The 16,791-nt window shown below is 44.2% G+C and overlaps 1 protein-coding gene across 1 annotated transcript; it reads left to right on the top strand.

Annotated features, from left to right (window-relative positions):
• Nucleotides 1–1,254: 1,254 nt before the first annotated feature.
• Nucleotides 1,255–2,631, top strand: LOC118486596 (caldesmon-like). The gene is made up of 5 exons (XM_035983145.1): nucleotides 1,255–1,306; nucleotides 1,364–1,612; nucleotides 1,680–1,708; nucleotides 1,778–2,556; nucleotides 2,601–2,631. Exons 1-5 carry the CDS (start codon nucleotides 1,255–1,257, stop codon nucleotides 2,629–2,631), a joined length of 1,140 nt encoding a protein of 379 aa, XP_035839038.1.
• The last annotated feature ends 14,160 nt before the right edge of the window (nucleotides 2,632–16,791 follow it).

Below are 16,791 nucleotides of genomic sequence, written 5' to 3'. Positions count from 1 at the left end.
TCACAAACAACCTATACACATAGTTACATATCTACGACCATACACTATACCTAAAACACAATTGTACCCTCCCCTAGAAATCCTTAACCGTAATCCTACATCTCCACGAGCTCGTATCATGGACCATGTTCTCAGAGAGGTGCAATCTTTGCAAATCCTGCCTAATCCGCTCATCTCAAGTAATTTTGGGTCTGCCTCTACTCCTCCTTCCCTTCACCTCAACTCCTCAAGAGTTTCAACCACTCTAACTGACTTTATCGTCTGCCTCCTCTTCACATGCCCAAACCATCTCAATCTTCCCTCATAATCTTATCTGGTTTACTAGCTACTTCTAACCTCTCCCTGAAAACATCATTTCTTTGTCCAGTCTAACCTTGTGTGCCCACACATCCAATTTAGCATTCTCATTTCTGCCACATCCATCTTGCGTGCTTGTACTTCCTTAATGGCCCAATAGTCGGTTTCGTATAACATAGCAGGTCTAATTGCAACCCTGTAAAATTTCTCTTTCAATTTAGTTGGAAACCTCCTATCGCATAATACTCCAGTGGCAGTTCTCCAATCTCCACCTACACCATCCAACATGGATGCGGTGGGCAACGTCACTATCTGTCTCCCCATCCCTCTGAACAAATGATCCTAGATACTTGAACTTAGTCACCTGCGAAACCACTTGACCATCAATGGTGATCTAAATGTCCCCATCGTTGTCTACCCCACTAAAGTCATAATACAAGTACTCAGTCTTAGATCGACTAATCTTTAAACCTCTACTCTTTAAAAATAGCAAATATAAAAACCCACATAAATTCATGTATTTTTAAAATAAAAAAGGAGAAGACTATAATCAATTGATATGTGCCAAAACAAATAGCGGCGTTCTTACATCCCCAATTGAAACAAGCTTCACCAATTTCAAAAAAAAAAAAAAAGAAGCAGATCGATACATCAGCATAAAAAGACCAACATAATAATATCGATCAACATAAAATAATTCAATAGTATCGTGAACGAAGAGCAAGCAAACCAGCGACGGCGGAGAGGCGTTGAAAGGACGGCGGCTTACTCCGGTGGAGAGGCATGTGGTTGAGATGACGGTGCTTTACTCCGGCGGAGAGCTGCGCTGAAACGGCGGTGGTTTACTCCGGCAGAGAGGTTGTTACAATATAAATCTGTTAGTGTTAGTTGAGGGTATGCAATTGTAATAAGTGATAGTGGAGGGACTGTAATTGTAATATGTGTAAGAAGTAGTTAATGGTAGTTATAAAGATAACAACCCCAAGCTATGAAACTAAGCTTGTTTTGGGTTTTCCTTTCTCTCTCTTGTGTGATTCTCTCATTCCAAGCTAACAATTGGTATCAGAGCCAACCGATTCTCATCGGAGCTCATTGAGTTCTGGGAGCGCGGGTTCTCGCAACCCTGAAGCTGGCGTGACTCCGTCTTTCCCAGAAGATGAAGAAGTAGAAGAGGAAGAAGCTGGTGTCCAGCTTATTGGGCGGAAGAGGGGTAGGAGTGAGGCTACGACTGGTATGGCTTCCGCGCCTACATCTGTTGCAATTCCCGTGGTTGGGAAGACGAGCAAACTGCGCTCGTTATACAAGTTTTCTCCTGGTATGTTCTTTTACTCCTTTTTCCAAAAAACTTCTCTTTGCTTAAATACACTTGCCTTATTTTGCAGAAATCAAGAAGAGAACCCCTGAAAAGGCGGTTACGTTTAGTGAGGCTGGGATAAAGAGGCCCAAGATTACGATCAAGTCCACTGACACTGCTGCTTAGGATGCCGCTAAGGCTGCTGAGGCGCAGCGAAAGGTGGAGGAGGATCGGAAGAGAGAGGAGGAGAAGAAGAGAGTTGCGGAAGAGAAGAAAAAGAAAGAAGAAGAGAGGAAGAAGATAGAGGAGGAGAGAAAGAGAAAAGAGGAGGAGGAGAGGAAGCAGAGGGCGGAGCAGGAGAGGTTGGCCGAAGTGGCGAGGAAGCAGGCCTTGGAGAAGGAGCTAACGGCGAAAAAGGCTATGGATCAGCCTCTTAAATCTCCAGGTCCTGAGGTCACCAAACCAACCCAAACCGGTCCTGTTATTACTTCCAAGGGTTCCAGCCGCTTCTCCTCAAGCGACGCGAGCTCTGGTGGAGCTGGGGGTTATAACCCCAATGTGATAGGTGCGAAGGACACCGTTGGGGATATTTACTACAAGACTTACAATGAAGAAGAACGTGGTGACGCTCCTCATCAAGCCCCCTGGAGTTTAAAACAGAAAGATACCTTCATTGAGTTCGGCCCTGCGCGCGAGTGGTTCTTGAACTCCTTTACACCTGCTGAAGTCAATCGGCAAAGGGCGAAACCTCACGAAATGTTGTATCGTACTTATATCCTTGGCGAGGCCAACGCTCGTGCTGCCAACCATCAAATAGTTCGCGAATGGCGAACGATGGTTAGGGAGCGCGCCGACTGGGAGGCTTATCGCGAGCGTATGCTGAAACGTATTGCTGAATTTGAAAAATCTAAAGCCGCGTTTGGTGAGGAGAGAGCCAAGTTTGAGGCTGACAAGAAGGCTGAAGAGTGGGGCCGCGAGGGGCTGCAGAAAAAACTCCACAATGTTGAAGAGCAACTGGCCAAGGAGAAGGCCGATTTTAAATGTATTTGTGCCCAAGACAACGAGCGCGCCTATGCGGCTCGACAGAAGATAGTTGATCTTGAGGCTAAAGTTGCTGACTTGACCTCGAAGGTAGAGGAGGCGCAGGGAGAGAAGGCTGCCAAACAGCAGGTGGAGGTTAGTCTATTTGTTTTCCTTTATACTTGCTATTTTGTTAATACATCGGCCTAAGTTGTTTTGTCGGCCTTCAGGTTGAATTGTCTGAGGTCAAACTACAGCTGTCCAGCAAGGACAGAGATCTCCACGCCAAGGACGCTGAGATTGCGGAGCTCAAACGTCGCTTAAACGAGCAAATTGACAGATGCGAGTCGTTGGAGATCGACCTGGAAGCCGAGAGGGTTAAGGCTGCTACGGCTGATGAGGCGCGTGCTGTTAGCACTGCTGCGCTGAATGTGGCCCAAACCAACTACTCCGAGGCTCAAGGCATCGTCGATACGCTTGTCTCAGAAGCTGAATGGATGCGCACTCGTGGAGTAGTGCTGGTGAGTACTTTTTATGCTTCGATCTTGTTAAGGGTTATATTTAACGTTTTTTCTTTTGTTTAAGGTTGCCAACTCCATCCTGAATGCGGGCGAGCTAGACCGCGCCGTAGCGGCTCTGACAGATGCGGCGCGTGCGGTGGGTCATCGGGGAGGCTACCTGGAGTGTGCCGATCACGTTGAGCAGATGCTTGGGCAGGAATTTGACATAAGTCATTGCTCAGTGACGGAACATGCTGGTGCTGCACTGGCAAGTGCTGAAAACTCCTATGACAACCTTTCCTTGCCTATCATGGAGTTGGTTGTCGAATCGTTGAAGAAAGACGACTGGTGCCAGCGTCTTAAGGCAGTCCTCGATCCACCAGTTACCGTCGAGTTGTCCGACGAAGAGCCAGCTGGTGATGATGGCGGCGATGGTGATGATGATGGCAACGATGATGATGGTGAAGATGACGGAGATGATGGTAATGATCGCCGCGATGAATAGGATAGTTTGTTGAATAGGTGTTTGATAGGCATTTGTGCCTTTGTAATTTCTTCGGACACTCTATGTACAATGCTGCGCATTTGCGCAAGTTTTAAATGAAATGAAACATTTTGGTTTTTTCCGTTGCAATTATTGCATTGCTATAAAAACTTTATGTTAAATTAGCTCGAATAAATGGAAGCGTTTTTTTTAAGTATTAAGGTATCCACCCGGTCTCGCGCTTTGTTCGCGGAGGACCTTGGAGGTGGTTTGAACAACCCTGAAATGCTGGAGCGTTTTCGCGCTAATCAAAAGTTTAGCATGCATTTGTAACGAAAAAATGTAATAGAAAAACATGTCGTATGTTTTCATTCAAGTCAGAAATGGGCGCTTAGGCCTTCATACATAATTGCTAATGGCTTGTAGCCGGCGTAGTGAATTGAAAGATGGCGCAAGGCCGAAATAGATTACATGTAACATTTGCGCAATTGTTGCGCATTCCAAGTTCTTGGTAAGATGTGGCCATCTAGGGTGCGCAATTTGTAGGCCCCTTTGCCCAGGACCTCATGAATCAGATATGGGCCTTCCCATTTAGGTGCCAATTTCCCTGGACGTTCCGCATTTGATGCTTCATTGTCGCGAAAGACGTATTCCCCTGGGTTGAAGGTACAAATGCGAACCTTTGTGTTGTAGTACCTTTCCAACTGGGTTTTGTATTTGGCCTCTCTGATTCTCGCGATTTCGCGTCTTTCTTCCAACAGGTCCAAGTCTAGGCGCCTTTCCGCTTCATTGTCAACTGCGTTGACCATTATCATGCGTGGCGAGGGCAGGCCAATCTCCGCCGGAATGACCGCCTCTGAGCCATAGACCAGGCTGAAAGGGGTCTCGCCGGTACTCGTCTTTGGCATGGTCCGATGAGCCCATAAAATGCTTGGGAGCTCATCAACCCATCCGCGCCGCCTTGTTCCTAATCTGGCCTTTATCCCTTCGACAATGCATTTGTTCACACTCTCCACTTGTCCGTTGCCTTGTGGGTGCGCAACGGATGTGAAAGTGTGTTCGATGTTCATCTCCTTCATCCATTTCTTAAGATCATCCGAAGCAAAGTTGGTGCCATTGTCAGTCACGATCTTGAGCGGGAGGCCAAATCTGCATATGATGTGCTCCCATATGAATTTGCGCACAATCATAGCTGTGGTGGATGCAAGGGCTTTGGCTTCTACCCACTTTGTGAAGTAGTCGACAGCTACTATGATGAACTTTACGGCGCCGGGAGCATCCGGGAAGGGTCCCACCATGTCAATTCCCCATTGCTGAAAGGGCCATGCGGTGGATACGGGGATAAGATCATTTTTAGGGCGCAGCGTTTTTGGAGAGTGCCTCTGGCAAGAGTCACATTTGCGGATCTCCTTCATTGCGTCAACATGCATACCAGGCCAGTAGTAACCGGCGCTCATGATCTTCGCGACAACCATCCGTGGTCCGGAGTGGATGCCGCAAATCCCTTCGTGGATTTCCCTAATCAGATAATTCGCATCCTGGGGGTCCACACAGCGCAGTAGTGGCCCTAGGAAGGATTTTCGGTACAAGATACCGCCGTTCATTTCGTATTGCAGGGCTTTGTTTTGGATCTTCCTTGCTTCCGCTTTGTTTTCGGGGAGCAGCCCTTCTTGCAAGTATTGGATGATCGGGGTCATCCACGATGGTTGCCCTGTTTCGATCACATTCACCTGTCGCAGCAATATTGACGGGTTCTTGAGTACCTCTATCCTTACATCCTTGGCGAGATGTTGAAAGGAAGTCGAGGCGAGTTTGCTCAGGGCATCTGCGGGCTTGTTTTCTGAGCGATTGATATGTATAACTTTGTGGGATTTGAATTGTTGGAGCAATTCTTTCGCTTGTTCCAGATATAAAGCCATGACTTCTCCCTTCGCGTCGTATATGCCATTTACTTGACTAGCTATCAGGAGTGAGTCAACATGTGCGCGCAAGTTTTTTGCTCCCATCTTGATGGCGAGGCGTAAGCCTGCCAGAAATGCTTCGTACTCAGCCTCGTTGTTGGTGTTTTTGAAGTCCAACTTAATGGCGTAAGTAAACTCGTGATTCTCTGGGCTCACCAGGCGCAATCCTGCTCCAGCGCCATCTTCATTTGATGCCCCGTCGGTGTAAAGCATCCAAGTTTCATCTGTTGTATCTTTCTCGGGAGTCTCTATCAGCTCGCACTCCTTGATTTTATCGGCCGGCACTTCTGTGATGAAGTCGGCAAGGACCTGCCCCTTAATGGCTGGGCGCGGCCTGTACAAGATGTTATGGCCGCCCAGTTCAATGGCCCATTTTGCCAACCTGCCTGATGTCTCAGGCTTCTGTAGTATGGTGCCAATGTGGAAATTTGTAAGCACAGTTATCACATGGCCTGTGAAGTATCGGCGCAACCTTCGGGAGGCGTGTAGCAGTGCAAGAACCAACTTTTCCATTGTGGAATATCTTGTTTCTGGGTCAGTGAGTACCCTGCTGACATAGTAGATCGGGGTTTGTACCCCGTTTCTGTCGACCAATAATACTGACCCTACCGCCTTATCCGAGGAGGACAAGTACAGTACGAGGGGCTCCTTCTCAAATGGTGCAGTCAGGGTAGGGAGTTCGATCAGACACGCTTTCATTTGTTGAAAAGCTGTTTCGGCTTCCGGGGTCCATTTGAACTCTTGCTTCTTCACACAATTGCGCAACGTGCTAATGAAGGGATACGACTTTGCGGCATGATTGGAGAGAAAACGATTAAGTGCGGCCAGCCGGCCGGCTAGTCGTTGCATTTCCTTGATGTTTCTCGGTGAGGGCATTCGCTCAATAGCTTGTACTTTCTCTGGATTCACCTTGAAACCGCCGTTTGTGACAATGAAGCCTAGAAACTTCCCCTCTTCCATGCCAAAGGAACACTTGGCTGGATTTAGCTTCATATTCACGCTGCGCAATGAGTTGAATGTTTTCTCGATGTCTTTCAACATTTGGTCTTCTTCAGGACTTTTAACCACTAGATCATCGATATAAACCTCAATATGCTTTCCGATGTCACCTGCGAAGGTCTTGTCCATCAAGCGTTGATATGTCGCGCCTGCATTCTTCAGGCCAAAAGGCATCTTTGTGTAGCAGAAGATTCCAAGATCCGTTCTGAACGCTGTCTTGTCTTCATCTTCTAGCTTCATCTGCACTTGATGGTATCCTTTGTAGCAATCCAAAAAGCACTTCCATCGGTATGGCGCGAGAGAATCTATTTTTTTATCGATCTCAGGCAAGGAATAGCAATCCTTTGGGCACGCCTTGTTGAGATCAGTGTAGTCTACGCACATGCGCCATCCGCCATTTGATTTTTCGACCATCACGGGGTTTGCCACCCAACTCTGATATCTTACCTCTCGAAGGATCCCGGCTTTGAGCAGCTCACAAACCTGCTCGTTCATTGCTTTTGTCTTGTCTGCCCCTAGGCTGCGCCTTCTTTGGACCTTTGGCTCGACAGATGGGTACGTGTTTAAGCAATGCTCGGTGATGTTGCGCGGGACACCGGTCATGTCTGCCGGTGTCCAGGCAAATATATCCATGTTTCGAAACAGCAGTTGCTTTAGACGTGTTCTGATGTCTGACGAAATGGCGTGGCCAATTGTCACAGTCTGCTCGGGGTATTTCGGTTTAAAACCCATTTCTCCGGCTCGGTCGTGGAGACCTTCGCCGCCTTTGTTGGGCGCAGCTCTTCAGTTGACATTACTTCTTTCTTGGCATATATGATTGCTACTCCTGTCTTTGTTGGGAAACCTATCGCAGAATGAGGCGTTGAAGTCACCATGTTTAGCTCGCCTTGTGTTTCCCTCCCAATAAGCACATCATGCCTCGATTTCACTGGCATTACCATGAAGTTCACATTTGTTGTTCTTGAGTGTTTCCCGTCAGAGAGCGTGACGGGGAAACTGATCTGTCCGAGAGGAAAAACCATCTCGTTGCAAAATCCAGACAAAGGATAATCGACAGGTTCGAGTCGCGCTTTATCCTCTTCATCCAACTGATTGAAACACTGTTCGTAAATGATGTCGGCAGTACTTCCCGGGTCTATGAATATGTAGTCAGTTTCATAATGCCCGATTATGCCGGTGATGACCACAGGACGTGTGGCGCGAGGTCCGCCGCGCACTACTGGAAATATAACTTGCTGCTCCTGCCAAGAAGGTTCATAAGGGCGTTTGCCTTTCTCTTTCGCGCTGTACCTGGGTCCGTTGACCATGTGAGTCTCTAGTCGTCGGACCTTTTTGTGGTTACCTTCATCGTGGCGCTGGAGTTGACGGGTTTCCTTGCGTACATTCTTCACTAAATGGCTTAGCTTGCCGCTTTTGAGCGCTCTCTCGATCTCTTGGCGCAAGCTGTAACAGTCGTCGGCCAGGTGCCCTGAATCTTTGTGAAAATCGCAGTACAAGTTAGGGTCTTGCCCTTTCTTGTTTGTCATTGGCCTTGGCGCCTTGAAATCGACATTCTCCGTCATCAATACCTCCTTTGGAGTTTTTGTGAGCGGAGTCCAGTGTTTGTCACGATTGTCGTCCCTGACCGCCTTCTTGTAACCGATTCGGTCAATCGTTTCTCGCGCATCTTCTCTGTAGCGTGGCCTGTCGTCACGGCCTCTTGGTCTTTCAGACTTCCAGTCATGACTCTTATATTTGTTACGCTTGTTGTTGTTATCGCGCGTACTTCCTCTTGAAAATCGATCTTCTGGGTAGTAGCCCTTTCCACCAGCAAGGGACTCCTCAGTTTGCGCGACGATTTTTGCGGCTTCCATTAGTTTATCCCACTCCTTCGGCATTCCATCTTTGCCTGTGATGGTTCTAATGAGACTATCGCAGCGTATAGCCTTTTTGAAGTGACAGCGCATGAGTTGCTCACTGACGCCGCCTATTTCCAGACACTCTTTGTTAAATCGCGTGATGAAGTCCTCCAGACCTTCACCATCTCTTCGCCAAATATCTTCTACTTCGGCTGTGTCACGTTGGTAGCGACGTTGCTGGCTAAAGTAGCTTAAGAATTGCGTCTTGAAATCTGTCCATGATTTAATCTTCCCAGGCGGAAGGCTGTCAAACCAGGCGCGAGCCGCTCCGGTAAGGGTTTGAATGAACAGGTGGCACCACATGGGCATGTTCCAACCTCCCATGCAGCCCACACTCGTGAATGTTCTGACGTGATCGTCTGGGTCAGTCAACCCATTGAATTTCCCAACAGTTGGGGGTAGCTTCTCTCGTGAAAGCGGCGCGAGTGCAATTTTCGGGATAAACTTGGAGTGTTCCGCAGCTTCCGCTGGTCTGTATGCCAGGCGGAAATCTCTTTCAGCTTCTTCTGTGTAGCCAATGTGTTGTCTTGGCTTGTAGTACTCATGGTTTTTTGGTAAACGATTAAAGACTGACGATTCTTCGTCACCTTCCCATGTGGGATCATATGGGTCTGTTTCTTCCCATTCGTTGTTCATGTTGCGCGGCGTGAGCCGGCTGTGAACAGGGCCTCGTTGAAGGTTCGACGGATATTCATAGTAACTATCCGTTTCCCCTCTTGTATCGCGCGTGTCTTGTACGCTTAAACGTCTTGTAGGGGGAGGCCTGTTGGTTCTGCCTTGTATATTGGCTGGTGGGGGCATTTGGCGCACCCCCTGACTCTGAGGGGTGACCAAGGACGGTTCTGCCATCAAAACTGCCTGCTGCGCGATGAGCGATTGGTATGCTGCATTGATAGTGGCGATGTTCTTGGCATACCACGAGGCTGGGGTTTCACCTTCTGGTAAGCCAAGTAATGCAGACACATTTTGAGGTGGCGCTGTGTTCGAAGGTCCTTCTCCGTTTCCTGGGGTGACCACTTGGGTGATGCGGGTGAAGCTCCCGCGCGGACCCCCAGTATTGTTGATTTCAACTTCGCCGATTTCTTCGATTTGTTGGGCTTGGAAGTTTTGGATTCCTTCGCCCAACGCCGTGTTAGAGTTGGTTCCGAAACCGAACTCTGGGATGATTCCTTGACCAGTCATAGTCGAAGGAAGAAAGAGGTGTCAAAGGCTCAAATAAAAGAAGATGAGGGTGGTTATAGAAAAAATCGGTGGGCGCCAATGAAGAAACAGTGATCTAATTAGGGAGTTAATTAGATTGGTTTATGTTCCTTTCATGAGGGTTAATCTTCTTAAGGATATTTGAGCTCCGACTTGGTGATTTATCCTGCAAAACAGAACACCGTTAACTCGTTAAGAGGGGAATGTGGGGGTTTCCCTCTTAACCAGGCTCCGGCGTGAGAATAAGCGACTGCTTTGAGAGTAATTAAGTGTAAAGAGTAAGAGCCGAGAGAATAGAATGTTTAACCTGTGTGCTGAGGTCTCTATTTATAGCCGGAGAGGTGTAAGGGGTTATGGGCTGATGGGCCTTGGGCCAGAAACGGACAACAAAACGGATATGCTCTTTGTCTCACTAGCGTCGACCGCTTAGTGGCTTCTAGATGCTCGTCGGTGCTGGCGCACCTTGATTGGAGCCACGTGTCATTGTTGTCGGCCTTGTTGTCCTTCTGTCATCAGCAGACAAGTGGAGATCGTGGGACAGTTGTCCCCGTCCTCTGATTGGTGCCACATAGGCGTCCTTGTGTACTTCCCGTCAGGCGATCGTGGCGCACGATTGACCAGAGCCTGCTAGACGCTCATTGGCTCCCTTTACTGCCACTTGTACCTTATGTACCACTGTAGGTAGCCGTGCGCTTCCCTACTGAGTGGCTCTTGTTGGATAACAAACTAACCCGCGCGGGGTTAGCATGCTCATTTGTTCCATTGTTTTATGCTAAGTGCTGATACCTGGCTCTCTTGTGAGCCGTGCCTCGCGCCAGACAAACTGCAACGCGTGTAAGTCGCGCGAGGATACTGTTAATAAGTTTTCTGAAATAAGGAGTATGGTTCCGCGCGCAACCTGGTCGGAGGTTTGCGCGGCTTTTTGGGACCATACCCCTTCAATATGCAAGGGGTGACAGAATAAAATCCTAGTACTAAATTGGTAGGTCTTCTTCCAGGAGAGTAGGGTGTAAATTGTAAATTTTAATGGTGTGTGTACATGTGGAGCTAAAATCATTCAGAGGGACAAAATACAGCACCGTCCGCCGGCCGTCGGTGGACAAATGGAGGCCAACTAAGGTAGATGGATTGATTCTGGAGCCCACTTAATCTGTTTTATTCTGTCTATACTTTATTACGTGCCTTCGTTTACGTTATCAAACGTCTACTCGTCTAGACCTAACTAAACACCGTTCGTCCGTTTATTTATCACAAAACTTTGGCTGATTAGCTAGTGAGCCAAGGCAGCTTTAGATTGGTTTCGTGTAACTAAAAGAGCTAGCTTGGGTTGTCTTGTTTATTTATGACGAAATGACGTCTGGACTTGAACATGACTTGTTTCCTTTTTGAACTTTTATAAATAATTACATTTTCTTCATAACACGAAATTTATAGACAAACTCAATACCCTGAGTGAGTCAAGAAGCTAAAACTGATGTGAATCGTCACTTTAAATTAAATGGACTCAGGAACGAGTTTGCCATTCAAAACGTCCCACTTCGGTTTGGCTCATTTAGAAATGAGCTGATCTCGAACAAGTTTATCTTTAGGGTTTGTTTGGCTAAGCTTATTTAACTCAAAAATGACTTTTTGTTAAAAGAACTTATGACTTTTTGAAATGGAGTTTTTAAAAAAAGTGTTTGAATTAGCTGATGGGGTGGGAAAAACCAATAAGTCAATAATTTGTTTTTTAAAAAGTGTTTGACTTAGCTTATTCATGTAAAATGACTAAAAGGGATGTGAAAAGCCAATAAGTCATAATCAGCTTCAAAAAGTCACTTCTTACTAACTTTTCAAAACTAACTTTTCCTCCCTATACGAAAAGTTATTTTGAAAAGTGCTTGTGAGTTTGCCAAACATCTTTTCTCCTTATTAGCTTTTTGTAAAAGTCAATAAATTATAAGGAGGTGTTGAAAAGCTTAGCCAAACACTCCTTTAGACTTAGCCATGAGCAAGCTTTTTGAGTTTGTTTAACATCTTAGGTAGCATTCGTTTCACGGAATAGAGTGGAATCAGAATTGGAATTGAAATTGGATCTTAAGGGATTCCTTTGAAATCCCATATGTGTTTGGTTGGTATTATGCTCAATGGAATTGGAATTTAAGTTACGTAAAATGACATAACTACCCTTTAAAATTATCAATCAATCAATCAATCATGTCCGGTAAATCTCACAAATAGCAAAGCTATTGGTAGGGTCTGGGGAGGGTGGGATGTAGGCATACCTTACCTCTACCCCTAGGGATAGAGAGTCTGCTTCCAGTGAGACCCTCGGCTCCAAAACACCCAAGAAAGAAATAAATAGAACATGAGGTGTGTGTGTATGAAGCTACGAAAATAACATGAGTGGTGAAAGAGTACATGGCAAACAAAACAAATATAACATCACAAACAACCTATACACATAGTTACATATCTACGACCATACACTATACCTAAAACACAATTGTACCCTCCCCTAGAAATCCTTAACCGTAATCCTACATCTCCACGAGCTCGTATCATGGACCATGTTCTCAGAGAGGTGCAATCTTTGCAAATCCTGCCTAATCCGCTCATCTCAAGTAATTTTGGGTCTGCCTCTACTCCTCCTTCCCTTCACCTCAACTCCTCAAGAGTTTCAACCACTCTAACTGACTTTATCGTCTGCCTCCTCTTCACATGCCCAAACCATCTCAATCTTCCCTCATAATCTTATCTGGTTTACTAGCTACTTCTAACCTCTCCCTGAAAACATCATTTCTTTGTCCAGTCTAACCTTGTGTGCCCACACATCCAATTTAGCATTCTCATTTCTGCCACATCCATCTTGCGTGCTTGTACTTCCTTAATGGCCCAATAGTCGGTTTCGTATAACATAGCAGGTCTAATTGCAACCCTGTAAAATTTCTCTTTCAATTTAGTTGGAAACCTCCTATCGCATAATACTCCAGTGGCAGTTCTCCAATCTCCACCTACACCATCCAACATGGATGCGGTGGGCAACGTCACTATCTGTCTCCCCATCCCTCTGAACAAATGATCCTAGATACTTGAACTTAGTCACCTGCGAAACCACTTGACCATCAATGGTGATCTAAATGTCCCCATCGTTGTCTACCCCACTAAAGTCATAATACAAGTACTCAGTCTTAGATCGACTAATCTTTAAACCTCTACTCTTTAAAAATAGCAAATATAAAAACCCACATAAATTCATGTATTTTTAAAATAAAAAAGGAGAAGACTATAATCAATTGATATGTGCCAAAACAAATAGCGGCGTTCTTACATCCACAATTGAAACAAGCTTCACCAATTTCAAAAAAAAAAAAAGAAGCAGATCGATACATCAGCATAAAAAGACCAACATAATAATATCGATCAACATAAAATAATTCAATAGTATCGTGAACGAAGAGCAAGCAAACCAGCGACGGCGGAGAGGCGTTGAAAGGACGGCGGTTTACTCCGGTGGAGAGGCATGTGGTTGAGATGACGGTGCTTTACTCCGGCGGAGAGCTGCGCTGAAACGGCGGTGGTTTACTCCGGCAGAGAGGTTGTTACAATATAAATCTGTTAGTGTTAGTTGAGGGTATGCAATTGTAATAAGTGATAGTGGAGGGACTGTAATTGTAATATGTGTAAGAAGTAGTTAATGGTAGTTATAAAGATAACAACCCCAAGCTATGAAACTAAGCTTGTTTTGGGTTTTCCTTTCTCTCTCTTGTGTGATTCTCTCATTCCAAGCTAACAATTGGTATCAGAGCCAACCGATTCTCATCGGAGCTCATTGATTCCGGCTACCACCAGTTTCCGATCACCTTCTTCAGCGAGTTTTCTTCGAATTCCGTCATCAATTTGTCAATTCATTCGAATTCCTACTCATTTCCATTGATTCTTGGAGTGATCAATTGTTGATCATTCTATTCCATATCATTAATCAGTTGCCTGATTCTTGATTCCTGTTTCCTCATTTTTTTCTTCCTTCATATCTGCAATTTTCTGTCATTCTAGTGATTCAGTAAGATGGCTACTCGAAACCAGGAAGTTGAACGTCTTGCAAAAGACATCAACCGAATAGATGCTTTTACAACACAAAATCAAGAAACACTAATGGGCTTGAAAGCAGCTTTTGATCAGATGCAAGCAACATTTTCAAAACTGGAACAACAAGGCACTTTGATTCCAAGGAACGAGGGTGATAGGCTCAGCAGTAATCGCTTAACAAAAGTGGAATTTCCCAAGTTTAATGGTGATGATGTTGAAGGATGGATGTATAAGTGTGAACACTTCTTTTCAATAGATGACACCCCTGAAAGGTACAAAGTTAGATATGCTGCTGTACATCTAGAGGGTAGAGCCTTGCAATGGCATCAAGGGTTTATGAAATCCTCTGGAAAAAAAATATGTGATGTGACTTGGGATGAGTATACAAGAAATGCATCCACTAGATTTGTTGCAACACTAATAGAGGATGCTATGGGTGCACTCAAGGCATTAATCCAAACTGGTGAACTAGAAGATTACTGTGATGAATTTGACCTACTTTTTGAATAAGGTAACATTACCTGATGAGTATACAATTAGTTTGTTCATTGAGGGGTTGAAACCTGAAATTAAGTGCCATGTCAAAATGTTTAAACCTAAAACATTGAGAGAGACATATTCTTTGGCAAGATTGCAGAACCAGTCAAATAAGACCTTGGGTGTGGGTAGTATGAGTAACACAGGTTCCACCAGTTACAAATACAATTCCCAATCCACAAGGACTAATAATTTGACAAATATTGGCAAGCAGCCTGTGCTAGCCATTCCTGTCAATTCTGTACCATCAAATGCAATCATTCCCAAGAAAGTTACAAATAATTACATGGATGACAAAAGGGCAAAGGGAGAATGTTTTTATTGTAATGAAAAGTATGTAGCAGGGCATAGCAGAGTGTCACACCCCGATTTCCACGTGTCACCGGTGGGCCCGGTGTGGGGTACAGTGACGTAGTTGGCATCGTCATAGACAATCAACACAATATAATAATGCACAGCGGAAGCAGAATAGATACATTTCAACTTTTAAATAATTTGCAATAATAAATATCACAGTAGTTGAAACGGATCCACAGGCGGATCAAATAAATAAGAATAAATAGTTCAACAGATATTTGTCGTCCGAGCTTGCGAGACTATAGTGGACGCTCTTAGGAAACAGCCAGCCTATTTTCGTATAGTACCTGCACTTAACCTTTTGGGAAAAATACGTCAGTTTACACTGGTAAATACAAATCGACTGACTCATTTTGAAAACGATTGAAAATTGATTTAAATGCACAAGGCATAAATATTTTTATTAACTTGGGATAATTATATAATATAAACTTGTGAACGATTTACATGCACTCGTATCTTTGGTGGCCCGGGATCTGCTGTCCGGGCTAAGAATTAAATGACACACCACATTAAAGAGTTATACACGACGAGTGTACGCCTACACCCCGTGCTCTGGTCGTGGCCATCTCGTAAGATAATGCCAAGGATATCCGGGACACGGTCAATAACCCCCCAAAGCCTTTAAGTAAGACAAGACTGTTTAAACGAAGTCGCACAAGCTATTCAAGACTGTACACCCATAAGGAGCAGGACTTGTGCGCCCGATCAAGCGGTATTTTAAATACCGTACCCCAAGCCCGTATAGGGAAAATAAGTCAAAATGTATTTACCTGAGCAAGTATAAGTCACAAATGATAAGTGTTGGTAGCTTTTACCGGGCCTCCTAATCTGGAACAAAGGTTTATAATTAACCTATTAGATTCCTAACGGGTCTTTTATTTAAGCCTAAGCTTTGACCGGTTAGTTTTAAGAATGATACGGTTTACGCACGATTAAGCGAAAGACCGGATAGAATGTGATTTAGACCCGACAAGTTTGAATACTTATATAATATGGGTATACTAAATACATTCTGGATTTTGAAATAAAAATGATATCGTTTGACCCGTTTCGGTCAATTTACGCAAACTAGTTACGTAAACCGAACCGAACGCGAAAAGGGCGATACGGGTAGACCAATGATTCAAATGCAAGTTCCCTGATATAATATGCTTTAATTATGATATAATATCAGTAAGTTATGTTCTATATTGCCCGGAATAATTTTAAACCCGATTTATGCCTTAGAAGGGCATTTTGGTCATTTAAAAGATAATAAAAGAGTAAAATTAGAAATCTGAGTTTCGGGTCTGGTTCATACAGTAAATATACTTAATATAACATATTATATCAGTAGGGTATGACCCATATATCAAATTTATCATTTAAAACCAAACTATGCACCGTAGGGGTAATTTAGTAATTTCACAAGGGCTAAAAAGCCAAAACTGGAAATCTGAGTTCTTATACTTATACATACTGTTTTTATATGAAAATATGCTAAACACATCAGTAGGTATAGGTCTTATATAATTAAAACGAGTATAACGCTTACTATGCGCTTAAAATGCTAAAAATGCGATTTAAGGGCGTTTTCGGGTTTTCACAATAAATCTGAGATTTTTATATTTCCAGAATACTTAAAATAATTTATTTAACTTATAAAATCAGTAGAAAAAGGTTTCGGGTCAAAAGGATGTGTAAAACTCATTTTATGACTTAAACGGTCAAAACCGACATAACCCGAAATAACTAGGCGATCTAGGATCCGTTCAGCCAAAAATTAATTAAAAATCATCAAAATTCCCAGAATATTATAATACATCAGTTGGTAAAAAGTTTTGCATCAAAACGTGGCCAGAAACGGGTTCTACGCGAAAAGGGCCGTTTATGTAAATTTATAATATAGTTTTACGCTAATGGCCATAACTCACAATCTGGACCACCAACTGATCCGAAATTTTCGGTGCAAGTTTATATATTAGAAATAAAGATTTCTATCCTTTCACTTTTCCAAAAATCACGTTTTATATCAAAAAGGGCAAAATAGTCAACTTTTAAGCATAATCGGAAACATGCAATTTAATCGGCTAAGCATAGACTTAATCAACAAAAATTCCAGAAAGTTTAACTAAAATGCCAATGGTCAAAAATGCTCTAAAATACAGATCTCACACATGCATGTACGGATCCG

The sequence above is a fragment of the Helianthus annuus genome, chromosome 14, assembly GCF_002127325.2.
Source record: "Helianthus annuus cultivar XRQ/B chromosome 14, HanXRQr2.0-SUNRISE, whole genome shotgun sequence".
Classification (NCBI taxonomy): Eukaryota; Viridiplantae; Streptophyta; class Magnoliopsida; order Asterales; family Asteraceae; genus Helianthus; species Helianthus annuus.
This window is presented reverse-complemented; position numbering and strand designations above follow the sequence as displayed.